Here is a 27,798-nt window from a genome sequence, read left to right as displayed (position 1 = left end):
AGTGAATACATTTCTTTGCATAATCCAACCTACGTTTCTTTTGTGGCTTGGAGAGGATCTGTTTCTTAACCTGGCGGTGACTACTGTAGCCCAGTTCTGACACACGTCTGTTAACAGTTCTTACAGACACCTCTGAGAAAAGATGTGGGATCTTTTCTTTCAATTTTCTAGCAGTTATCTTAGGTGTACTCTCTAGCTGCTTCTTTAACACAGTTAAGGTAGTAACAGATGTCTTCTTCAAGGGGCCAGGCGGAGGTTTGGCAAACGGTAACTTGACACTGCCACCAGCCTTGAAATGCTGCACCCAGTTCCTCACTGAACACACACACACACACACCAACATTCTCCACTATATCTTTTGTCTGGTGCCCAGATTTGTGAAGCCCTATGATTTGAGCAATAGTTGCAGGTGTTCAAGACTTCCTTTTACCCATAATCAAACATGTATAGCCCCAAAACCAAAGAGAACGCCAGACAAAAGATAGGGCAGATGAGAGACAAAAGTGCAACACTTCCTCTCACCATGGCAGCCACGTGAGCACTGAGGAGTCACTGTGGAGTGCAGTGACAGGCCGTGAAATCATGCTAACGGCTGCTACCCGGCATAATGCACTGATTAAAAAAGGCCCCCCTGTATGGTAGGCCTTTGATTTTACTCACGGCATTATGCCGGGGTGCTCACCTGTCATAATGCGGTGACTAAAACTGTTTGTATGATGGGAGGCTGCTGAGCAATTTTGGGCCCCTGACACTTATTGTGTTCTCTCTTAGTGTACTCATGGCACCCCTGCTTTTCATTTGGGGTATGTTGCACTGTCTGCTGAGTCTTTTATTTTAGCAAGGAGTGATAATAGTGTCTGGTTTGCATCCTCCTTCTGAAAGATGGAAATTAGGTTTAAAATTAATAAGTGTGGCTTTGATGATATCCTTTTTGCTTGGTATGGACACTGCATTTTGTGTTGGAGTTTGGAGTCTTTCCAGCTGATGATGTGGTGACTTTGTAGTACATGTTGGAATATGACAGAAATGTCCTGAATGTATATGACTGTTCTTTCATGTTTGTTATTCCAGTATTGAGATTTCATCCATTCTATCCTATGTAAAAGGCATTACGTTATTTGCATAGTACAGTACTCCATAACCACGTGTGTAGTGCAGGGCAGCTAGAAATGTAACATGTGCTGCTGGTAAGGCAGCTGCTGCCACACAGTGCTGGCAGAGAATGCAGATGGTGCCACGTATGTTGTAACTGGTGGTGTCACATGTGCTTGTATGGCACCTGGTGGTTTTCAGGGATGCTACTAGTGCCACACATGATGTTGGACAGGTAGCTAGAGGTGTTGTTTGGTGTTGGTAGGGTGGTGTCAGGGCTGTTTGTAATGTCAGGGTTCCTGGGGTGTACTGTGCCATGTTTACACTTCATACTAGAACTATATTCATCACTGTCATTTGAATCAAAACTTTCCCATTAGACACTGTGAGAATAACTGACTAAGGCAACCTTACCCAACAGCTAGCAATTTTTTTTTTTCTGTTGCCTGAGGCAGTACCCGACAACTCAAACAAATGACCTGAAACTTAAATTTGTGGTAATCAGCAAATTTGAAAGCAAGAACAATCATGAGTATGGTATATGTCATACACATCCTGGTCCCTGCATGTATGGATGTATGCCATACATCTTACACAGTTTAACCCTTTCATTGTCGAGACTCCTACTCACTAACTTGCTCTCAGTGCTGAAGAATTTAAAAAAAAAAAAAAAATCTTATGAAATGATAATCTTTTCCCACTGGTAATGACATCATAAGTATGAAATTTGATGAAAAACTTAAGGAATCATGCTCTCACAAAGTTAGTGGTCTCGGTGATATTTATGTATCGGCGATTTCGCCCTATTTTCGGCCAATTCCATTGTTCCACTCAACCAAACTCATAGCTATTTCACTAGAACTCCATTTGTTCTATCAACTGAGTACAAGAAACTGCCCACTTACCAATTTTAACTACCCAATAAAGTGATCAGAAATTGGTAATTTGCCCAATTTCAAACACAATTCAAGTAAGGTCAACTTCAAAACAGGGTCCAGAATTAACAATACAGTGAACCCCCGGTATTCGATATTAATCCGTTCCTGAGAGCTCATCGAATACCGAAAATATCGAAAAGCGAATCAATTTTCCCCATAAGAAATACGTAATGGAAATCAAATTAATCCATGCAAGACACCCAAAAGTATGAAAAAAAAAATTTACCACATGAAATATTAAGTTTAATGCAACAGAATAATTACAATAACAATAGAATGATAACAATAGAATAATTGACACTTACCTTTAATGAAGAGCTGGTGATGACTGATAGGATGGGAGGAGGGGAGAGTGTCGAAGTTGTTACTGTTTAGAAGGGGAATCCCCTTCCATTAGGACTTGAGGTAGCAAGTCCTTTTCCGGGGTTACTTCCCTTCTTCTTTTAATGCCACTAAACCAGCTTGAGAGTCACTGGACCTCTGTCGCACAACAAATCTGTCCATAGAGCTCTGTACCTCCCATTCCTATAAGATTTGTCTAAAATGGGCCACAACATTGTCATTGTAATAGTCACCAGCACGGCTTGCAATAGCTGTGTTAGGGTGATTTTCATCCATAAAGGTTTGCAGTTCAACCCACTTTGCACACATTTCCCTAATTTTTGAAGTAGGCACAATGGATTCCACAACTGGCATAGGCTTCTCAGGGTTAGCCTCAAACCCTTCAAAATCTTTCTTAATTTCCATACTAATTCTCACCCTTTTTACCACAGGGTTGGCACTAGAAGCTTTCTTGGGGCCCATGGTGACTTATTTTGCAGAAACATGCACCAAAAACAGTGGTAATATGGAATGTACCGAATGTATCCTTAGATGCGCCCACACTGCCTGGCTTGTAAACACTGGCACACACGGGGCAGTTCAGGTCACACGTGGACACGTCTCGTACGAATCGCATCGAATACCGGGTTTTCGATCGGATACCGAGGCGAAATTTTTGCGTTAAAATGCATCGAATACCGGATTTATCGAATACCGATGCCATCGAATACCGGGGGTCCACTGTACAAACATTCCTAGCACTAAAATAACATTTTCTCTGTTCATTAGTAACATCTCCAGGCCCCTCTTATATTATGCTTGCTTTCCATTTTGAATTTTTATTCACACAAAAAAATAGAAGATTTACTGTTATGCAGACTAATGCATTATTGTAAAAAAGTATAAATAATATCAGCGCATTTGTGAAAGCATATCAGACCCACCAGTTGATGTGTACTGAACATGACGTGATTTGTTTACTCTTGAACATCGGCAAAAATCGAACATTTCTGCTTTGAGCTCAATTTCAAGGTACAGTACTTTTAGTTTGTAAGCCATTCAAAATCATCTCTATTTCTGTAATAAATCTTCCATTTTATCAAATGAGACCAAGAAAACGAGAATACACTCATAAATACCATACAAAAATACTCCACTGTTTTAAACCAAAAACAAGGTTGCAGTTATTTTTTTTTCTCATTATGCCCTGTGTGCTGCAGGATTTTCTTTATACTGCACACACTGACCACTCAGACAGAATCTCCCATATGTAGACGTACCAGCTATCTCCCACAAGATTGGAAGCCACTAGAATTTTAGCAATAGTATTATGGGACCAAAAGCTGTAATATTACAGGACCGACAGTGATAGGGTAATGAATAAATTGCTGCAATATGCATCTTTCATAAACAAATTGTTAGAGTATCATACAGTTCAAATAAAGCTTACCATTTCACAAGAACCAAGCTTGGTATTCCATATTCTTACATCGCCATCCTTTCCAGCTGATGCTAGTCTTGTGCACTCACCACTAGGTGTTAGATGGAGAGGTTGCCAGCAGAGTGATGTGACCCACTGTTTGTGTCCAGTCAGTGCTCGACCCATCTGTTCCCCACAATAACAACCAGTGCCATTAACAACTGAAGACAACAATACTAGTTCAAAGCTGATGACTCTTAGTTAAACACTCAATAATTTGCACAGCAGCTTCATTCTAACAAAGAAATCACTGATACAACACCAAGCAGTGTAAAGCATATTTGACAATCTGATTAAATTATTAAAAAATGCCAAAGAAAATGCAGGAAAAGAGAATCTATCAAGGTAAAAAACTTAATAAAAAAAGTCAAGAATAAACCATAGTCTCTTGAGAGAATTATGAGCTGCAAAGTTCACAGCCTATATTGTGCTGGCTCCAGTGTGAATCTGAATAGAAAATAACTATTAAACACACAGAAAAAGTCAAGATGATCTACCATGCTCTTGGGGTGTGAGCAAGTTACCTTCAAAGGGATTCAGGAAAATAGTTAGCCAAACTTCAATTCTGGAGTGAAAAGTGCAGCACTGGAACTCCAAAGGATGAGTTGGGATAATGCATTTTGGAAGAATATTGGAATTGTGATTCCTGTTCTCTTCTGGATAGATATCTAAGGTATGGGTGATAAAGAACGTTCTTTCCTGTTTAGGGTTACCTGTACCTTCATGGAAAATGGTCAAGTGATAAAATCAATATGTTAAAAAGAAAAGGATATAATTCTTCAACTCCCCAACTAGTAGTACAGGTCGACCATCACTAATCCGGCAATCAGTTATCTGGTTCCATCAGTAATCCGGCACTAATTTCAGCTAGCATAATTTCAAATTTCATCATTATACTGAATCAGAAACTATGCAGATGGTTGCAAACCCACAGCAACAAGCCAGTGGAGGAGAAAGCAGTGATGAAAATGAGGAGATGTAGCAGAAAGAATCTCTATTGATAGGTTAATTAAGTGTGTTCTAACCTAACCACTCTGTAATCCAGCAAGCTCACTAATCCAGCACACTACAGGTCCCAATGATGCCTGATTAGTGATGGCCATCCTGTACATCAATAGTATTGCCATCTAAGTGTGCATGCACTATAATCAAGTTAGATAACAGAACATTAACAATAATGAACTGAAGATACTGTACTGTAGAGCCACACTTATACAGCAGGTCAGGTTCTGGGCTACCGATGAAAAGTTAAAATTGTTGTAAAGTGAATCATAGCCCTTTTTTTTCACTTTCAAATACATATATAAGCTTGATAATATATTTACACTATCATACATTAAGAGAGCAATATAGCTAGTCCTAAAAAGTGCAAATTCAGTACACACATTACCTTCCTTAATATATTTTTTTGTCCTTAGCTTATAGTGAGTGGTGAATGTATTTAATGTAGGAAGTTTGAATAAATTAAGAATGGGTATAATTGAAAACAGATGCATTAGCAAAATGCCATAAAGTGGGGCCCTTCTGTATTTTCTTTGTTTTTAAGTGCTTGAACATTTAGAAGCTGCTAGCAGTGTATGCGAGTGAAGTAGTTATCCAAGTGGGCTGCTAATTTAGAGGACCAGTGCTTAAATGAGAAGGTAGTATTATTTCTAATTATGTGAAGCCGGTTTCCCTGGCACATGTGTATCCCCGAAGGTTGTCATAAACAACCAATTCCTAATTATCTAGCAAAATTAGTGAAAGATGTTGACCTAGCTTTCAAAGTTTAAGATTAATTCCCAAGCCCATGATTGGGTTGAATCAGACACTATTTCAGCCCACACTTTACAATTAGCTGCCTTTGCACTGCTGCTAACAGAGTCCATAAAAAAGTAACAGAATACAGGTCTCCTTTCTGTCAATGCAAGTCCAGTTTGTGTGAATTTGCTATTATGTGATGTTCTATTTCTACTGAGAGTCCTGCATGTGCAATATACATTCACCATATACAATCAGTATGGTTTGGAAAGTGTACTGAAGATTCTCATGGTGTAGAATTAGGTGTTGAGGGGTTGATCAAGCTTAGTACAGCTGCTGTGGCCACGGAATACATCTATTGCTCAGAAGAACTGGAACAGTAAAAAATCTTAATATATTCCTCTTATTTCTGCTCCAACAGTTATATATCTGCAACTACCTAACACAAGTATAGTACATATTCAACAGCATAAAATACTTGAACATAATCCTACTAGAAATGTAAGTAATCAGTAATATAATATCAAAATGCACATTTAATTCAATTTACTTCATTTTTTTAACACACTGACCATCTCCCACCAAGGTAGAGTGACCCAGCAAAAAAACACAAATTCCCCTGTCATTCACTCAATCACTGTCTTCCCAGAAATGTGCTGACATCACAGCTCAGATGACCCCTCTGAATTGCAATGTTCCCACCACTCCTTCAGAGTGCATGTACTGCATTTCCTGTCTCTGGGACTCAACTCCAAACTGGTTTCCCTGAATCACTTCATAAATGTTACGTTGCTCACACTCCAATAGCAAGTCAAATAATAAAAAGGACTTGCCTCCACTTACTCTTATGTAACACACAACAACCAGTTAGATATTCAATTCCCTAGCACTCACAAACCTCCCTTATCTTCTCCTACCAAGGTAGAGTGACCCAGCAAAAAAACACAATCTTTCCCTGTCATTCACCTAATCACTGTCTTCCAAAAATGTGCTGACATCACAGCTCAAATGACCCCTCTGAATTGCAATGTCCCCACCACTCCTTCAGAGTGCAGGGACTTAACTCCAACAAAATGATTTCCCTGAATCACTTCATAAATGTTACTTTGCTCACACTCCAACAGCAAGTCAAATAATAAAAAAGACTTGCCTCCACTTACTCTTATGTAACACACAACAACCAGTTGGATATTCAAGTCCCTAGCACTCACAGACCTCCCTTATCCTCTCCCTCCAGCCCCTCCTGGGAAGTCTCTAACCCTCCTTCCCTCCACCCCAGATTTTTATGCTCTTTTAGTCATCCGATTTGTCTCCATCCTCTCTAAATGTCAGACCACCTAAACAATCTCTCCCCCTCCCTCTGAATGATACTCTCGGTAACCCCACACCTCCTAATTTCCACTCTTTGCATAATATTCACACTTCACATTGCCCTCAAACACAACATTCCACTGCCTCCATCCTCCTCACTGCAAAGTTTAAAACCCATGCTTCATACCCATGGTTAGGCACATTTATAACTTTATGTACTTTGGATCTAAATAATATTGATTTTATGTACCTGTGTTATTTACCGCAATGTTGTTTACTTACGTAAATGAATCACTTGTATGACTCATATTATGGCCACCGCAAAGGCTGTTTATTAGGGGGGAAACTAAAAATGACTTTCTATCAGCTCTAGTAATATAATAAGCAAAGAGCGCGCACACGCACGCACACACACACGCGCATGTGCACACACACACACACACACACACACACACACACACACACACACACACACACACACACACACACACACACACACACACACACACACACACACACAAATTCTCTAAACTAACTTGGAATCCCTTAGGGTACATAGTGTACTTTCTGGAATGAAGAAGAGATGCACATTTAATATAATATACAGTGGTACCTCAACTTACGAGTGCCCCAACTTACGAGTTTTCCAAGTTACGGGCAGTCGCTCGGTCGATTTTTTGCTTTGAGTTGCGAGCCAAAATCCAAGTTATGAGCGAGCTTCAGATATGCCGCCACTCACAGGAGAGGGTATCAAATGATTTAGATAAAGAAAAACTGGATATTACATTGGAGAGAAGGAGTATGGAAGAAGTGAATGTTTTCAGATATTTGGGAGTTGATGCATCAGTGGATGGGTTTATGAAGGATGAGGTTAACCATAGAATTGATGAGGAAAAAAAGGTGAGTGGCACGTTGAGGTATATGTGGAGACAAAAAAACTTTATCAATGGAGGCAAAGAAGGGAGTGTACAAATATAGGTGTGAAGCTTGGGTTGTAAATGCTGCAGCGAGGAGGTGGTTGGAGGCAGTGGAGAAGTCCTGTCTAGGGGCAATGTGTGGTGCAAATATGTAATTTGCAGAGAATTCGTAGTGCAGAAATTAGGAGGTGTGGAGTTAATAAAAGCATTAGTCAGAGGGCTGAAGAGGGGTTGTTGAGGTGGTTTGGTCATTTAGAGAGAATGGTTCAAAGCAGAATGACATGGAAAGCGTATAAATCTGTAGGGAAGGGAGGTGGGGTAGGGGCCGTTCTCGAAAAGGTTAGAGGGAGGGGGTAAAGGAGGATTTGTGGGAGAGGGGCTTGGACTTCCAGCAAGCGTGCGTGAGCGTGTTAGATAGGAGTGAATGGAGATGAATGGTATTTGGGACCTGACGAGCTGTTGGAGTGTGAGCAGGGTAATATTTAGTGAAGGGATTCAGGGAAAACGTTTCTTTTTATATAGCCGGACTTGAGTCCTAGAAATGAGAAGTACAATGCCTGCATTTTGAAGGAGGGGTTTGGGATATTGGCAGTTTGGAGGGATATGTTGTGTATCTTTATACGTATATGCTTCTAAACTGTTGTGTTCTGGGCACCTCTGCAAAAACAGTGATTATGTATGAGTGAGGTGAAAGTGTTGAATGATAATGAAAGTATTTTCTTTTAGGGGATTTTTTCTTTTCGGGCCACCCTGCCTCGGTGGGAGATGGCCAACTTGTTAAAAAAAAAAAATTCTTTTTAGGTCACCCTGCCTCAGTGGGATACGGGCGGGTCATTAAAATCAAAAACAAAAAATTACTTGCTTACTCCCTTAAATTAAAATATTGCATATTAACAGAGAAGATACAACAATAAATGAGGAGCTGAATATTCCACACAGCAAGAGGAAAAACTCAGTAAAGTAAGCATTTCATGAGTATCAATTTATATATCTCACCTGTTTTCCTGTTTTGGGATCCCAAATGAAGATTTGTCCTGCTTTACATCCAGAAGCTAAACACACACTGTCTGGGGACCAAGCTGTCACCAACACCCAGTGACGATGACCTGTAAATACAGTGCTAGAGTGAGGCATAAGCTAAGTCAGTTAGAGCTTAGGACCTCACAAAAGGAAGGGCTCTATCTCTATGCTTTTACTTAAGAGTATGACTGCATAATATTTTTTTTTGTATCTTTGCCAATGTATACATTTGCAAAATTAAAATGAATGTTTTGTTTCCTTTAAAGTAATAGGTTGGTAGACAGCAAGGAATTATCACTGTCCTGTCCTTTGAAATTGTAGGCTGTTAAATTTCTTGCATTATGATAGGACTGCTATATTTTCTTTCTGTATCACACAGATAAGTTAATATTACAAACCCTCTACTAACATCCACTATATGTTTTATATTCCTGTGTTTCTAAATATGTATTTTTTTTTTAACACATCAGTCATTTCCCACCAAGGCAGGGTGGCCTGAAAAAGAAAACGTTTCATCATTCACTCCATCACTGTCTTGCCAGAGGAGTGCTTTACACTACAGTTATAAAACTGCAACATTAACACCCCTCTTTCAGAGTGTAGACACTGTACTTCCCATCTCCAGGACTCAAGTCCGGCCTGCCGGTTTCCCTGAATCCCTTCATAAATGCTACTTTGCTCACATTCCAACAGCACGTCAAGTCCTAAAAACCATTTATTTCCATTCACTCCTATCAAATACACTCACACATGCTTGCTGGAAGTCCAAGCCCCTCGCACATAAAACCTCCTTTACCCCCCTCCCTCCAACCTTTCCTTGGCCGACCCCTACCCTGCCTTCCCTCCAATACAGATTTATACACTCTCAAAGTCATTCTATTTTGTTCCAACCTCTCTACATGTCCAAACCACCTCAACAATCCCTCCTCAGCCCTTTGGATAATAGTTTTGGTAATCCCCCACCTCCTCCTAATTTCCAAACTATGAACCCTCTGCATTATATTCACACCACATTGCCCTCAGACATGACATCTCCACTGCCTCCAGCCTTCTCCTTGTTGCAACATTCACCACCCATGCTTCACACCCATATAAAATTTTGGTATAACCAAACTCCCATACATTCCCCTCTTTGCTTGCATGGACAAAGTTCTTTGTCTCCACAGCCTCATAAGTGCACCACTCACCCTTTTTTCCTCATCAATTCTATGATTCACCTCATCCTTCATAGACCCATCCGCTGACACATCCACTCCTGAATATCTGAATACATTCACCTCCTCCATACTCTCTCCAATTTGATATCCAATCTTTGGTCACCTAATTTTTTTATCCTCATCACCTTACTCTTTCCTATATTCACTTTTAATTTTCTTTTACATACCCTACCAAACTCATCCACCAACCTCTGCAACTTTTCTTCAGAATCTCCCAAAAGAACAATGTCATCAGCAAAAAGCAACTGTGACAACTCCCACTCGGTGTTAGATTCTCTATCCTTTAACCCCACACCTCTTGCCAACACCCATGCATTCATTTCTCTTACAACCCCATCTATAACTATATTGAATAAACATGTTGACATCACACATTTTTGTCTAAGGCCTACTTTTACTGGGAAATAATCTCCCTCTCTCCTATGTACTCTAACCTGTGTCTCACTATCCTAGTAAAAACTCTTCACTGCTTTCAGTAACCTACCTCCTATTCCATACATTTGCAACATCTGCCACATTGCCCTCCTATCCATCCTGTCATATGCCTTTTCTAAATCCATAAATGCCACAAAAACCTCTTTATCCTTACCTAAATACTGTTCACCTATACATTTCACTATAAACACTTCGTCTATGCACCCCCCTACCTTTCCTAAAGCCTCCTTGTTCATTTGCTATTCTATTCTCCGTCTTACTCTTAATTCTTTCAATAATAACTCTACCCTACACTTTACCAGGTATACTCAATAGACTTATTCTCCTATAATTTTGCACACTCGTTTGTCCCCTTTGCCTTTATACAAAGGAACTATGCACACACTCTGCCAATCCCTCGGTACCTTACCCTCTTCCATACATTTATTAAATAATTGCACCAACTACTCCAAAACTATATTCCCACCTGCTTTTAACATTTCTATCTTTATCCCATCAATCCCAGCTGCCTTACCCCTTCATTCTACCCACTGCCTCACCAATTTCCCCCACACCCACAACTGATTCTTCCTCACTCCTACAAGATGTTATTCCTCCTTGCCCTACACATGAAATCACAGCTTCCCTATCTTCATCAACATTTAACAATTCCTCAAAATATTCCCTCCATCTTCCCAATACCTATAACTCTCCATTTAATAACTCTCTTCTCCTATTTTTAACTCTCAAATCCATTCTTTTCCTAGGTTTCCTCAACTTATTAATCTCACTCTAAAACTTTTACTTATTTTCAACAAAATTTGTTGATAACACTTAGTAGGGCTGGTCTCAGACCAAGCCACAGACAAGATGATCCCCAGACCCTTCAAAAGAAGGAAATAAAATATTACTGGAGATAAAATATTACTCTTAAGTAGTGGTGGGGATGTTGCAGTTAGAAGAACCATTTGAACTGTGACAGCATGATTCTGGGAAGACAGTGATTAAATTAATGGTAAAAAATATTTCCTCTTTTTTTTGGGTAATCTTACCTCCTGGGAGATAGCCAATGTATTAAAAATTTATATAAAAAACTGCTAACTTAAAAGCACAGTATAAATTATAGCTTAAAACAAAACTGAGTCTTGACCTTATGAAACAATGAATGTCTACATCAGGGACCTTAGGGAACCCACCTGAAATATGGAACACCTACTGCCTACCTCTCCTAGCCTGTTCTATCTTGATTAATCAATTATTTACTATTTCAACCTCATACACTCTCCAGTCAATTTCTTTCTAAGCACTTTGAGGTCTATGCTGTAGTAGTATGGGTTTTAAGTCGGGGTCTGTGCCGTAGAACTACATGATGAGCTCAGCTCACTCAGATAAGCAGTGAACAGAAAATTTGGGCAAAGATATAAGAGAATGGGTCTATGCAGTGATTGTACACCATATAAAAAAAACTGCCCCATGCAGTGCATAATGGGGAAAAAACTGTGACTGCGAATTTGGTTTTAAAAAGCAACTTTGCAATCTATTTTCAGATCTGTTCTCAGTTTCTTGGTAGCGGTTGATAGAATGGACAATATATCGCAGAAACAGAGATGATTTTGATTGGTTTCATGACTGGAAGTAGCTTCAAATCGAGCATAAAGTAGTGGAAATGTTTGATTTTTGCCGATATTCCAAATTACCTAACTTGTCCAATACGCGTCCAACTGGTCAGTTTAATATGTGTTCACAAATGTGCTGACACTATTTATACAATTATTACAATAATGTAGTATGAATAAAAAATAAAAATGGAAAGCAAGTGTAATACAGGAGGGGCCATAAAGAGAGGAAATGTTTTAGAGAAAGGAATGTCTTCACTGTTTATTCTGGACCATATTCTTAATTTGACAATTTTTTTTAATTTTGTGTGAAACTGGCCAACTTACCAATTTCTGATTACTTTATCGGGTAGATGAAATAGGTAAATGGGCAGTTTCTTGCGCTTAATAGTATCGAAGGAATACTGGTCAAATAGCTATGAGTTTTGTTGACTGGAACAATGGAATTGGCCTAAAATAGGACTCCAATTGGGTGAAATCGCCAATGCATGAATATCGACAAGTCTGCTAACTTTGAGAGAGCGTAATTCTGTAAGTTTTCCATCAAATTCCTTACTTTTGGCTTTTTTTACCTTCAGAAAAAAGATTCTCTATCATTTCATAAGAAAAAATATATATTTTCTTAAATTCTTGGACCCCGAGAATAATTCTGAGATCAGGAGTCTGGACCCTGAAAGGGTTAATTGAAATCTATGATTCAGTGGAAGACCTCTATTATGAGCTATCAAGTTATTGTCCAGCTGCATTGTAAGAGTTAACAGTCTGGTTAATGTGCCCAACAAATGACAATGAAGAATCCAGGTAAACACCCAGACACTTTGTGTACGAATGGTATATAATACCAACAAGATGAGAGTAAGACACATGTGCAACATCTGGGTATCTTTATTGTAGACGTTTCGCCATCCAGTGGCTTTATCAATACAAATTCTAGGACATAACTTGAAGACAGTAGAACTATGTACAGAAAATGAGGTAATCAGTCCCTCAACCTAGGAGTAGGTGCAAAGAGCACCATAGTCGTGGAGATTCTGAAGCAGAAGAAAGAATCCTGGCGCTTATATAGTAACGTCAGGTGAAGCAGACGAGGGCAAATTCACTGGTAGGCGGGATTCCCCAGTGGAAGTAGGTCCTTCCCAAAGAGATGGGTTAGTTGTAGTAGTCGTGAAGGTTATGTACATGTCCTCAGAATTAAGATTCCATGATGTTGCAGTGTCTGACAAGTTGTGTACGAATGGTATATAATACCGACAAGATGAGAGTAAGACACATGTGCAACATCTGGGTATCTTTATTGTAGACGTTTCGCCATCCAGTGGCTTTATCAATACAAATTCTAGGACATAACTTGAAGACAGTAGAACTATGTACAGAAAATGAGGTAATCAGTCCCTCAACCTAGGAGTAGGTGCAAAGAGCACCATAGTCGTGGAGATTCTGAAGCAGAAGAAAGAATCCTGGTGCTTATATAGTAACGTCAGGTCTGCTTCACCTGACGTTACTATATAAGCGCCAGGATTCTTTCTTCTGCTTCAGAATCTCCACGACTATGGTGCTCTTTGCACCTACTCCTAGGTTGAGGGACTGATTACCTCATTTTCTGTACATAGTTCTACTGTCTTCAAGTTATGTCCTAGAATTTGTATTGATAAAGCCACTGGATGGCGAAACGTCTACAATAAAGATACCCAGATGTTGCACATGTGTCTTACTCTCATCTTGTCGGTATTATATACCATTCGTACACAACTTGTCAGACACTGCAACATCATGGAATCTTAATTCTGAGGACATGTACATAACCTTCACGACTACTACAACTAACCCATCTCTTTGGGAAGGACCTACTTCCACTGGGGAATCCCGCCTACCAGTGAATTTGCCCTCGTCTGCTTCACCTGATGTTACTATATAAGCGCCAGGATTCTTTCTTCTGCTTCAGAATCTCCACGACTATGGTGCTCTTTGCACCTACTCCTAGGTTGAGGGACTGATTACCTCATTTTCTGTACATAGTTCTACTGTCTTCAAGTTATGTCCTAGAATTTGTATTGATAAAGCCACTGGATGGCGAAACGTCTACAATAAAGATACCCAGATGTTGCACATGTGTCTTACTCTCACCCAGACACTTTACTGGTCCAACACACTGCAAACTGACACCACCACAATCAAAGATAATAATAATAATAATAATAATAATAATTTTTTTTTTTTTTTTTTTTATTATCACACCGGCCGATTCCCACCAAGGCAGGGTGGCCCGAAAAAGAAAAACTTTCACCATCATTCACTCCATCACTGTCTTGCCAGAAGGGTGCTTTACACTACAGTTTTTAAACTGCAACATTAACACCCCTCCTTCAGAGTGCAGGCACTGTACTTCCCATCTCCAGGACTCAAGTCCGGCCTGCCGGTTTCCCTGAATCCGAGTAGTTTTAGGGGAAGGTTTACAGTGGAGTTTAAAGTTTTGTATATGTAGTAGGCACAATAATAAGAGTGTATGTCTTGTATATTTAGCAAGTTGATTCTTTTGAATAGTGGTGGGGTGTGCTGTCTAGCACAGGAGCTGGTTATCATCCGCACAGCAGCTGTTTGTTAGATTATTAAGGGTCTAAGGTGGTTGGCTGTGGTTGAGCCCCAGGCACAGATACCATAGGTGAGGTAAGATATATTAGAGAGCGGTACAAGGTAAGGAGAGTCATTTGTGGTACATAGTAGCGTATCCTGGAAAGGATTCCTACTGATTTGGAAATTTTCTTGGCTATGTGGTGGGTATGGGACTGAAATTTAAGATTACAGTCAAGGAGAAGACCTAGAAATTTGCCCTCCATGTGTCTTGATATAGGGGAACCATTTAACAGTATGCTGAGTTGAATATTTGAAGCTCTGTTGCCAAACAGCATGAAGTAAGTTTTTTTCTATTTTAAGTGTGAGTTTGTTGGTCATCATCCAAGCATATATCTTTAACGGTTCATTGTTTACAGTGTTTTCAAGCACAGCTGGGTCTGAATGGGAGTAGACATATGTAGTGTCATCTGCAAATAGACCTGGTGTACGGAGTTGGGATGCATTGGGGAGATCATTGATGTAGATAAGAAAGAGGAGTGGGCCTAGGACACTACCTTGGGCTACTCCTACAGCTACAAGTTCGATAGTGGAGTTGACTCCATTTGCATGTACATACTGGTGTCTGTCGTTAAGATAGAATTTTAGGTAGTCAAGAGAATGTCCTCTTATGCCATAATGATGCAGTTTGAGGTACAAGAGATTGTGGTCAACTTGGTCAAACATTTTTCTTAGGTCGATAAAGAGCCCCAGGGGATATTCATTCTTATCGAGAGCTTTGTATATTAGGTCAAGCATTTGTATAATAGCATCATTCGTGCTTTTTTTTTTGTCTAAATCCAAACTGGCATGGGTTAAGTATGTTGTTGGATGTAAGGTAGGAGTAAAGTCGCTCGTGTATTATTTTTTCAAATATTTTGGATAGTAAGGGCAAGTTTGATATGGGTCTGTAATTGTTCAAATCAGTTGGATCTCCACCTTTGTGGATCGGGGTGACCCTTGCTGTCTTGAGTATGGATGGGAAGGTTGAGGAAGCTATAGATTTGTTAAATATTGTTGCAATAATGGGCGACAGTTCTGGTGCAGCTTTTTTATATATGAATGGTGGCAAGTAATCTAGATCACCTGATTTGTTTTTTAACCCTTTGACTGCTTCGGTCGTATATATACATCTTATGAGGTACCATGTTTGACGTATATACATGTATACTCATAAATTCTAGCGGCTTCAAATCAAGCAGGAAAAAGCTGGTAGGCCCACATGTGAGAGAATGGGTCTGTGTGGTCAGTGTGCACCATATAAAAAAAATCCTGGAGTGCGCAGTGCATAATGAGAAAAAAGAAACTCCGACTGTTTTTTTTAATTAAAATGCCAACTTCGTGGTCTATTTTCGTATAATATTTATGGTTGTATTATTGTTTTCTTGGTCTCATTTGATAGAATGGAAAACATATTATAGAAAAAGAGGTGATTCTGATTGGTTTTACTATAAAAAGAACCTGGAAATGGAGCTCAAAGTAGGGGAAATGCTTGATTTTTGCCGATGTTCAAAAGTAAACAAATGATGTCATTGTCCAATAAATGCCCAACTAGCCATTCTAATATGCAGTAATGAATGGGTTGACATTATTTATACAATTATTACAGTATTGCAGTAGTGTGCATAACAGTAAATCTTCAGTTTTTTGTTTGAATAAAAATTAAAAATAGAAAGCAAAAGTAATATCAGAGGGGCCTGGAGACGTGCCTGATGAACAAGGAAAATGTTATTTTAGAGCCAGGAATGTCTGCACTGTTCATTCTGGACCTTATTTTGAAATTGTCATATTTTTTAGTTTTCATGAAATTGGCCAAATTGCAAATTTCTGATCACATTATTGGGTAGTTGAAATCAGTAAATGGGCAGTTTCTTGTACTCAATCGATAGAAAAAATGGAGTTCTAAAGAAATAGCTATGAGTTTGGTCGACTGGAACAATGAAATTAGCTGAAAATAGGGCTCAAAGTGGGTGAAATCGCAGATTTGTAAATATCGCCGAGGTCGCTAACTTCGTGAGAGCATAATTCTGTCAGTTTTCCATCAAATTTCGTTTATTTTTGTATCATTACAACTGGGAAAAGATTCTCTATCATTTCATAAGAAAAAATAATTTTTTTTTTTTTTTTGAAACTTTGCGACACCAGGAGACACCTCAGGATTAGGGGTTGCGACAATCAAGGGGTTAATGATTTAATGATGAGTGAGACTTCAGTGGGATTAGCTGGAGCTAGAAATAGAGTATCTGGATAGTTGCCAGTGAGGTACTCGCTTGGATGGGTATTTGAGTTAGGAATTTGGCTCGCTAGCTTTGATCCTACAGTAGAGAAGAAGACATTAAATTTGTCGGCCGTGTCTATAGGTTGCATGTGAGGTTCATCTGGTTTAGTTAAGTCTATCTCTCAATTTCCAGTCGATTTTCTTGAGCCCAAAATTTTGGAGAGGGTTTGCCAGGTACTCTTCATGTCACCTTTCATTTCACTTAATCTATTTTCATAATACATTTGCTCTGATTTACATATTAGTTTTGTTAGTATTGATGTGTATCAAAATCCCCAGTCTCTATTTCCCTGAAATTTCTTGATGATCAAAATCTATCTTACCCCCAATCAGTTTCAGTTTTCTATTATCCAAGTGCAAATATCCAGCAAAAGAGAATTAAAACTGAGTTTTGCATTTTCCATATTCAAAACTCAAATGCAGACCTATGTATTACCAGCATAAACATGATAATCATCTCCATGAGCATCCAAACAGTAAAGCTAATCCAAAACAAACAGTAATTTGACTGACCAGACAGACATGATCTCAGATGAATCTGCACTATCTCTAAGGCTCCATCAAAAAAAATCCCTTAATAACCCATGATCAATGGTATCAAATGCAACAGAGATATCAAGCAAAATTAGCAGCAACATACTTCCAAAACAAGTGTCTAGTACTAATACTGTAAACAAACCATACCCCGGCCGGGATTGAACCCGCGGTCAGAACTCGTGAGTCACTAATACTGTAAACTTGACACAAGGCTGTTTCAGTTGATTGCAATGGTTGCTATGCAAACTGAACACAATAGTAAAACATGACTCCCCTTTCACTTCAGCACTTGAAAAACTAAGCACCAAAGCATGATATTTAATCTCCCTTACCTTTTTTGCTGGGACTAAACTAACTAAATCCCCGACTGAATTATTTACATGACCAACAGCAACCTTGTATACCGGAACACCAGGTTTGGCTTGACAGTCAGAACCTGCTGGTCCTCACTCCACAGCTGTTGTTGATGGCAGGTACCTTAAGAGCATGCCTCTTATCCCATTCCTCTCCTTTTGTGTCCTGAATGCCTTTCCTATGTCCAGAAAAGACTGAGAAGAGACAAAGCTCCCACAGGACCACCAAAACCTCAACTACGACACCGCCCATAAAATTATAATCACCCTCATCTAAATCTACACAGGCACTGAAATTCATTCAGTACAAAAGACATTAAAGTGCCTGAACATTCCTTCCAATTTTATCCTCACATACGGAAACCTTTAATTGTTTTAAACGATGGTAGGATTGCTGGTGTCTTTTTTCTGTCTCATAAACATGCAAGATTTCAGGTACGTCTTGCTACTTCTACTTACACTTAGGCCACACTGCACATGCATAGACAAGCATATGTACACATGCCCCTCTGAATTTTTATCTATTTCCTTACTAGTTCTTGTTTATTTCCTCTTATCTCTAGGGGCAGTGGAACAGAATTCTTCCTCAGTAAGCCATGTGTGTCATAAGAGGTGATTAAAATGCCAGGAGCCAGGGGCTAGTAATCCCTTCTCCTGTATACATTACTAAATTTAAAAGGAAAAACTTTCATTTTTCCTTTTGAGCCACCCTACCTCGATGGGATACAGATGGTTTGTTGAGAGAAGAAGTTAACAATTCATTAACAATTCACTAACAACACTGTGGGGTTATCCCCAGACAGTGTTGCCCCAGTTTGTGCCACCTAAAGACAGATGTCTGTGAGGTTACTTTAAGCAGATGGGGTACAATTTGATAACACTCTGCAGAGAGTGTAACCCAACACCAAAGTACATCAGTAATGAAAGCTTCTCTTTTACTAATTTTGCAGATGATGTTGAAATCAGATTTGCTTAAACACAGTGGAGTTCAGCCACACTAGTTATGGTAATGCCATTATGCTATGTTTTTCAACATTGGAAAAAATAAGTTACACTTCTTTATCAAACTGTACTATACATAAAGAAACTCATCAGATGTTAACAATACAGTAAACCCTTAATAAAAATAGACCTCTAACACAGCGGTTCGTAACCCGTGGTCCGCGGACCCCTGGAGGTCCACAAAGGTAGTACTCAGAGTCCATGAGCTAAGTTTAAAATTTCAAGAGGCTGTGGTTTTTAATGTATAATTATGCACAATAAGGCTGATAAAATTAATTTAAAAATTTCAAACCATTTCCAAATTGGCAGGAACAGTCTAATTTTTTAGATGTTTTTTAAACTGTTGTGTTATTTTATGAGCTGCCAAATCAAACATGCCAAACCTACACTGAACAATGGTTAAGTTTCATCCAGTATAATTTATCAGACTTTTGGCTGCATGTGAGTCATGAGATGCCAGAAGTGGCATACAAAGCACTGAAATATTTAATGTCATTCTCCACTACATATATATATATATATATATATATATATATATGTGAGCAGGCTTTCTCCCAGCTGTTTTATATAAAATCAAAATACAGAAAAGGATGAATATGGAACCTGACCTATGCTTAAAACTGTTTGCCACTGAACCTGAAATTCAGAACACAGTGTCAGCAAAAGTGCAAACAAATCACAAAAAGGCGAGTGAGTCTAAAACTCGCTGGGCTTGAACTAGAGCACGGTGGGATTAGTCTGCAAAAACCTGCATTTGTGGTCACAGTGGTGGCCCATGCTGACATTCCTATAGTGTACAGAAATACACCTAGTTAAATGAATCATGTTAGGCCAGCATGTACCAGTGGTTAGTAACCTTTAAACCCTGTGTGCCATGGGTTCGAGTCCTATCCATTCTGTGGTTTGATGCAATCATGTCATTGCGATTCTGAGTCAAAAAAAATAATTTGTTATTGTTGACTCTGTACAAAAGCAAGGAGGGAAACAATGAATATTAAAAAAAAAAAAAAAAACACTATGCAAAATGAACACAAAGGTTAATGGATGAGTTTGGGAGGGTGTGTAAAGGAAGCTGAAAGTGAACATACCTAAGAGTAATAATAATAATACAGAAGAAAACCCGTACCCACGAATTTGGTTTCCATGGTTTCAGTTATCCAGAATTTACCGCAGCCCAAATATAACCCTTAACCCTTTCAGGGTTGAGAGGCCCTCTCCTAAACTCGTTCTCAGGGTAGAAAATTTTTCGGAAAAAAACTAATTATTTTTTCTGATGAAATGATAGAGAATCTTTTCCCGCTCATAACGACACCAAAAGTATGAAATTTGATGGAAAACTTACGGAATTATGCTCTCCCGAAGTTAGCGGTCTCGACGATGTTTATGCATTGGCGATTTCGCCCACTTTGAGCCCTATTTTCAGTCAATTCCTTTGTACTAAGCGACAAAAATCATATTTATTTTGCTAGAACTCCATTTTTTCTATCGAATGAGTACAAGAAACCACCCATTTATCAATTACAACTGTCCAATAAAGTGGTTAGAAATTGGCAATTTTGCCAATTTCACACAAATTTCAAAAGATGCCAATTTCCAAATAGGGTCCAGGATAAACAAGACAGACATTCCTGGCACTAAAATAACAAGTTCTCTGTTCATCAGTCATATCCCCAGGCCCCTCTAACATTTCTTTTGCTTTCTTTTGCATTAGTGTAGAAATGGTATAAATAATATCAGCGCACTTCTGAAAGAATATTAGACTCATCAGTTGACGTTTATTGGACGCCTAGCATGATTTGTTTACTTTTGAACTTTGGTAAAAATCAAATATTTCTGCTACTTTGACCTCAATTTCAAGGTACTTTTCATTGAAACCAATCAAAATCATCTCAATTTCTGTAATATGTCTTCCATTCTATAAAATGAGACCAGGAAAACTAATACAACCATAAATACCATACGAAAATACAGTGCAAAGTCGCTGTTTCAATCCAAAAACACGGTCAAAGCTTTTTTTTCTCATTACGCACTGTGTGCAGCAGGATTTTTTTTATGCTGCGCACATTGACCATATAGACCCATTTTTTCATATGTAGGCCTACCAGCTTTCTCTCGCTAGATTTGAAGGCGCTAGAATTTAGGCGTTCTGGTACGTCAATAACCCTGGTACGTAAGCCATACTAGTACATCGGAAACCCTGAAGGGTTAATTTTGCTTAATAATGGACCAGAGGCACAAAGTAGTAATGCTACTAGTTCTTCAAAGCCGTGAAGTGCCTCCGATCAGTGAAAAAGTGTTAATTCTCGAATTATTGTGTGTACAGCCTCTCCTCACTTAACAATGGAGTTCCATTCCTGAGACTACACCATTAAACAAATTCGTTGCTATGTGAGGAGCATACTATAACGATACTGAGTTAGTGTCAACCATCTCTGATATTGTTTTAATGTCACCTTTGCACCATTTATAACAGTTCTGGTGTATTTTTAAATGTTTATACAGTGGACCCCCGCATAACGATTACCTCCAAATGCCACCAATTATGTAAGTGTATTTATGTAAATGCGTTTGTACGTGTATGTTTGGGGGTCTGAAATGGACTAATCTACTTCACAATATTTCTTATGGGAACAAATTCGGTCAGTACTGGCACCTGAACATACTTCTGGAGTGAAAAAAATATCGTTAACCGGGGGTCCACTGTACAGTAGTGTACTGTACATTGAAATAAACAGAATAGAGGAAATCAGCTCTAATATACATTATTGAGGTATGAATACTGGTCAGAGAGCCTGTCATAGGTCCGAGGCATCAGTAAATGAGCACATCGCTAAGTGACGAGAGGCTGTAATTTATCAATTAAACTTTACATATAGGGTTCACTACTATCCACGGTTTCAGGTATCTGCGGTAGGTCTTGGAACATATCCCCTGCTGATACAGGGAGACTACTGCAATAATAATAATAATAATAATAATAATAATAATAATAATAATAATAATAATAATAATAATAATAATAATAATAATAATAATAATAATAATAATAATAATAATAATAATAATATTCTCATATAGTCGACTTGAGTCCTGGAAATGGGAAGTACAATGCCTGCACTTTAAGGGTTTTGGGATATTGGCAGTTTGGAGGGATATGTTGTGTAACTTTATACCTATATGCTTGTAAACTGTTGTATTCTGAGCACCTCTGCAAAAACAGTGATAATGTGCGAGTGTGGTGAAAGTGTTGAATGATGATGAAAGCATTTTCTTTTTGGGGATTTTCTTTCTTTTTTTTTGGGTCACCCTGCCTCGGTGGGAGACGGCCGACTTGTTGAAAAAAAAAGGAAAGAAAAAAATAATAATAATAATAATGATGATTTCTTTATTTCTTGAGGTACATGTACAACATACACACACCTAGTTTACATCAAAGACATACTATAGAGAAAGTCTTTTGTTATGCAGAGCATTTCAGGCAAATTAGGTTAATTTTGTCCCCACAGGATATGACCTGCACTAGTCAACTAACACCCAGGTACCTACTTACTGTTAGGTGAACAGAGTCAACAGGCGTCTTAATTAAGGAAATATGTCCTAATGTTTCCACCAGTACCAGGGATCAAACCATGGACCTCAGTGTGTGAGCTGAGTGTGCTACCAACTGATCTATGATTTTTTTTTTTTTTTTTTATTATCATACTGGCCAATTCCCACCAAGGCAGGGTGGCCCGAAAAAGAAAAACTTTCACCATCATTTACTCCATCACTGTCTTGCCAGAAGGGTGCTTTACACTACAGTTTTTAAACTGCAACATTAACACCCCTCCTTCAGAGTGCAGGCACTGTACTTCCCATCTCCAGGACTCAAGTCCGGCCTGCCGGTTTCCCTGAACCCCTTCATAAATGTTACTTTGCTCACACTCCAACAGCACGTCAAGTATTAAAAATCATTTGTCTCCATTCACTCCTATCAAACACGCTCACGCATGCCTGCTGGAAGTCCAAGCCCCTCGCACACAAAACCTCCATTACCCCCTCCCTCCAACCTTTCCTAGGCCGACCCCTACCCCGCCTTCCTTCCACTACAGACTGATACACTCTTGAAGTCACTCTGTTTCGCTCCATTCTCTCTACATGTCCGAACCACCTCAACAACCCTTCCTCAGCCCTCTGGACAACAGTTTTGGTAATCCCGCACCTCCTCCTAACTTCCAAACTACGAATTCTCTGCATTATATTCACACCACACATTGCCCTCAGACATGACATCTCCACTGCCTCCAGCCTTCTCCTCGCTGCAACATTCATCACCCATGCTTCACACCCATATAAGAGCGTTGGTAAAACTATACTCTCATACATTCCCCTCTTTGCCTCCAAGGACAAAGTTCTTTGTCTCCACAGACTCCTAAGTGCACCACTCACCCTTTTCCCCTCATCAATTCTATGATTCACCTCATCTTTCATAGACCCATCCGCTGACACGTCCACTCCCAAATATCTGAATACATTCACCTCCTCCATACTCTCTCCCTCCAATCTGATATCCAATCTTTCATCGCCTAATCTTTTCGTTATCCTCATAACCTTACTCTTTCCTGTATTCACTTTTAATTTTCTTCTTTAGCATACCCTACCAAATTCATTCACCAATCTCTGCAACTTCTCTTCAGAATCTCCCAAGAGCACAGTGTCATCAGCAAAGAGCAACTGTGACAACTCCCACTTTATGTGTGATTCTTTATCTTTTAACTCCACGCCTCTTGCCAAGACCCTCGCATTTACTTCTCTTACAACCCCATCTATAAATATATTAAACAACCATGGTGACATCACACATCCTTGTCTAAGGCCTACTTTTACTGGGAAATAATTTCCCTCTTTCCTACATACTCTAACTTGAGCCTCACTATCCTCGTAAAAACTCTTCACTGCTTTCAGTAACCTACCTCCTACACCATACACCTGCAACATCTGCCACATTGCCCCCCTATCCACCCTGTCATACACCTTTTCCAAATCCATAAATGCCACAAAGACCTCTTTAGCCTTATCTAAATACTGTTCACTCATATGTTTCACTGTAAACACCTGGTCCACACATCCCCTACCTTTCCTAAAGCCTCCTTGTTCATCTCCTATCAAATTCTCCGTCTTACTCTTAATTCTTTCAATAATAACTCTACCATACACTTTACCAGGTATACTCAACAGACTTATCCCCCTATAATTTTTGCACTCTCTTTTGTCCCCTTTGCCTTTATACAAAGGAACTATGCACGCTCTCTGCCAATCCCTAGGTACCTTACCCTCTTCCATACATTTATTAAATAATTGCACCAACCACTCCAAAACTATATCCCCACCTGCTTTTAACATTTCTATCTTTATTCCATCAATCCTGGCTGCCTTACCCCCTTTCATTCTGCCTACTGCCTCACGAACTTTCCCCACACTCACAACTGGCTCTTCCTCACTCCTACAAGATGTTATTCCTCCTTGCCCTATACACGAAATCACAGCTTCCCTATCTTCATCAACATTTAACAATTCCTCAAAATATTCCCTCCATCTTCCCAATACCTCTAACTCTCCATTTAATAACTCTCCTCTCCTATTTTTAACTGACAAATCCATTTGTTCTCTAGGCTTCCTTAACTTGTTAATCTCACTCCAAAACTTTTTCTTATTTTCAACAAAATTTGTTGATAACATCTCACCCACTCTCTCATTTGCTCTCTTTTTACATTGCTTCACCACTCTCTTAACCTCTCTCTTTTTCTCCATATACTCTTCCCTCCTTGCATCACTTCTACTTTGTAAAAACTTTTCATATGCTAACTTTTTCTCCCTTACTACTCTCTTTACATCATCATTTCACCAATCGCTCCTCTTCCCCCCCACACCCACTTTCCTGTAACCACAAACTTCTGCTGAACACTAACTCTACATTTTTAAACCTACCCCATACCTCTTCGACCCCATTGCCTATGCTCTCATTAGCCCATCTATCCTCCAATAGCTGTTTATATCTTATCCTAACTGCCTCCTCTTTTAGTTTATAAACCTTCACCTCTCTCTTCCCTGATGCTTCTATTCTCCTTGTATCCCATCTACCTTTTACTCTCAGTGTAGCTACAACTAGAAAGTGATCTGATATATCTGTGGCCCCTCTATAAACATGTACATCCTGAAGTCTACTCAACAGTCTTTTATCTACCAATACATAATCCAACAAACTAATGTCATTTCGCTCCACATCATATCTTGTATACTTATTTATCCTATTTTTCTTAAAATATGTATTACCTATAACTAAACCCCTTTCTATACAAAGTTCAATCAAAGGGCTCCCATTATCATTTACACCTGGCACCCCAAACTTACCTACCACACCCTCTCTAAAAGTTTCTCCTACTTTAGCATTCAGATCCCCTACCACAATTACTCTCTCACTTGGTTCAAAGGCTCCTATACATTCACTTAACATCTCCCAAAATCTTTCTCTCTCCTCTACATTCCTCTCTTCTCCAGGTGCATACACGCTTATTATGACCCACTTTTCGCATCCAACCTTTACTTTAATCCACATAATTCTTGAATTTACACATTCATATTCTCTTTTCTCCTTCCATAACTGATCCTTCAACATTACTGCTACCCCTTCCTTTGCTCTAACTCTCTCAGATACTCCAGATTTAATCCCATTTATTTCCCCCCACCGAAACTCCCCTACCCCCTTCAGCTTTGTTTCGCTTAGGGCCAGGACATCCAACTTCTTTTCATTCATAACATCAGCAATCATCTGTTTCTTGTCATCCGCACTACACCCACGCACATTCAAGCATCCCAGTTTTATAAAGTTTTTCTTCTTCTCTTTTTTAGTAAATGTCTACAGGAGAAGGGGTTACTAGCCCATTGCTCCCGGCATTTTAGTCGCCTCATACGACATGCATGGCTTACGGAGGAAAGATTCTTTTCCACTTCCCCATGGACAATAGAAGAAATAAAGAAGAACAACAGCTATTTAGAAAAAGGAGAAAAACCTAGATGTATGTATATATATATATGCATGTGCATGTCTGTGAAGGGTGACCACTGATGAGAGTATCAAATGAGTTAGGTAATGAAAATTAGATAATAGATTGGAGGGAGGGAGAATGGAGGAAGTGAACATGTTCATATACGCATTTGGGAGTGGATGTGTCGGCAGATGGGTATATGAAAGACGAGGTAAACCACAGAATTGATGAAGGGGAAAAAGGTGGGTGGTGCACCGAGGTATCTGTGGAAACAAAGAACGTTATCCATGGAAGCAAAGAGGGAAATGTATGAGAGTATAGTGGTACCAACACTCTTATATGGGTGTGAAGAATGGGTTGTAAATGTTGCAGCAAGGAGGCTGGAGGCAGTGGAGATTCTGTGTCTGAGAACAATGTGTGGTGTAAATATTATGCAGAGAATTTGTAGTTTGGAGTTTAGGAGGAGGTGTGGGGTTACTACAAGTATTATCCAGAGGGCCAAGGAGATAACTTGGAAAGCGCATAAATCTGTAGTGGAGGGAAGGAGGATTAGGGGTTGTCCTAGTAAAGGATGGAGGGAGGGGATAAAGGAGGTTTCGTGTGCAAGGGGCTTTGACATACAGTAGGCATGTGTGAGAGTGATAGATAGGGGTGAGTAGCGACAAATGGTTTTTGGACTTGGCAAGCTATTAGAGTGTGAGCAGGATAATACTGTGTGAAGGGATTGAGGGAAACCTATTAGCCAGGCTTGAGTCCTGGAGGTGGGAAATACAGTGCCTGCACTCAAAATGGGAGGTTTGGGATATCTGCTATTTAGAGGGACATCTAAACCATTGTATCTGTGCACTTCTGGCAAGACAGTGATAGTGTGAATGATGGTGAAAGTGTTTTTTTTGAAGGGGATCATTCTCCCTCAGTGGGAGACAATCAGCATGTTAAAAAAAAAAAAAATCAGGTTAGACCTTCCTTGAAGAATTTACCTTTACAAGTGAAGTGTGGGGTTTCTGTATTGATGTCCCAAAAACGAACAGTGGTGTCGCCTGATCCAGATGCCAAGTGTTGCCCGTCAGGACTGAAAGAAGCTGAAAGAACAGCTTCTGCATGACCAGCAAGGGATGAGGTACATCTGCATAAATAAAATAAAACTGTTTAGGCTTTGATTAGCTTAAGATAGTAAACCCAATCTATTCAGGGCTGTCAGAGAAAGTACGCACCCTCAATCCCTCATCCTACGTAATTTTATTTTTAACTCTCAAAACAGTGGGAACAGTCATGGTGACCCATCAATATGAACTATGGTTTTGTTGTAGAGTGTAGTCACTTCCTCAGTCTTCTTGGTGGTTTTGTTTCTAATCAATCATTAACACACAGTCTCAACTTCAAGAATTATTACATTTATTACTGTTATTGTATGATGTAATTAGTTAAACTCGGCAAACTGACATTAATCTAACCTAAAAATGAGTACATAAGGAGCTTGTTAACCCTTTGACTGTTTTGGTTGTATATATACGTCTTACGAGCCAGTGTTTCAGACGTACATGTATATATACTCAATAATTCTAGCGGCTTCAGATCAAGCGGAAGAAAGCTGGTAGGCCCACATGTGAGAGAATGGGTCTGTGTGGTCAGTGCACACCACATAAAAAAAATCCTGCAGCACACAGTGCGTAATGAGAAAAAAAAACTGATCGTTTTTTTGGATTAAAACGCCGACTTTGAGGTGTATTTTCATATAGTATTTATCGATGTATTCGCGTTTTCATGGCCTTAGGTAATAAAATGGAAAACATATTACAGAAATAGAGATGATTTTCATTACTTTGACGATGAAAACGACCTTGAAACTGAGCTCAAAGTAGCGGAAATGTTCGATTTTTACCAATGTTCAGGAGTAAACAAATCACACCACACATCCAATACATGTCAA

The 27,798-nt window shown here is 39.3% G+C and overlaps 2 protein-coding genes across 5 annotated transcripts in view; both read right to left on the bottom strand.

Annotated features, from left to right (window-relative positions):
• Rab39 (RAS oncogene family member Rab39) overlaps window positions 1-27,798 on the bottom strand; it is a 552,594-nt gene that overhangs the window by 415,304 nt on the left and 109,492 nt on the right. The window lies entirely within an intron of this gene.
• The window catches only part of Nle (notchless protein homolog 1), a 132,352-nt gene that overhangs the window by 46,020 nt on the left and 58,534 nt on the right, over window positions 1-27,798 (bottom strand). For both annotated transcript variants that reach the window (XM_070090236.1, XM_070090235.1), the window contains exons 5-7: window positions 26,849-26,994; window positions 8,796-8,905; window positions 3,802-3,957 (exon numbers count right to left, since the gene is read on the bottom strand). In XM_070090236.1, the coding sequence (XP_069946337.1) occupies window positions 3,802-3,957; window positions 8,796-8,905; window positions 26,849-26,994 (412 nt within the window). The remainder of the gene's footprint in view (window positions 1-3,801; window positions 3,958-8,795; window positions 8,906-26,848; window positions 26,995-27,798) is intronic.

The sequence above is a fragment of the Cherax quadricarinatus genome, chromosome 31 (genome assembly GCF_038502225.1).
Source record: "Cherax quadricarinatus isolate ZL_2023a chromosome 31, ASM3850222v1, whole genome shotgun sequence".
NCBI classification, from domain to species: Eukaryota; Metazoa; Arthropoda; class Malacostraca; order Decapoda; family Parastacidae; genus Cherax; species Cherax quadricarinatus.
The sequence above is the reverse complement of the archived record's forward strand: the minus strand, read 5'-3'. Positions and strand labels throughout refer to the sequence as shown.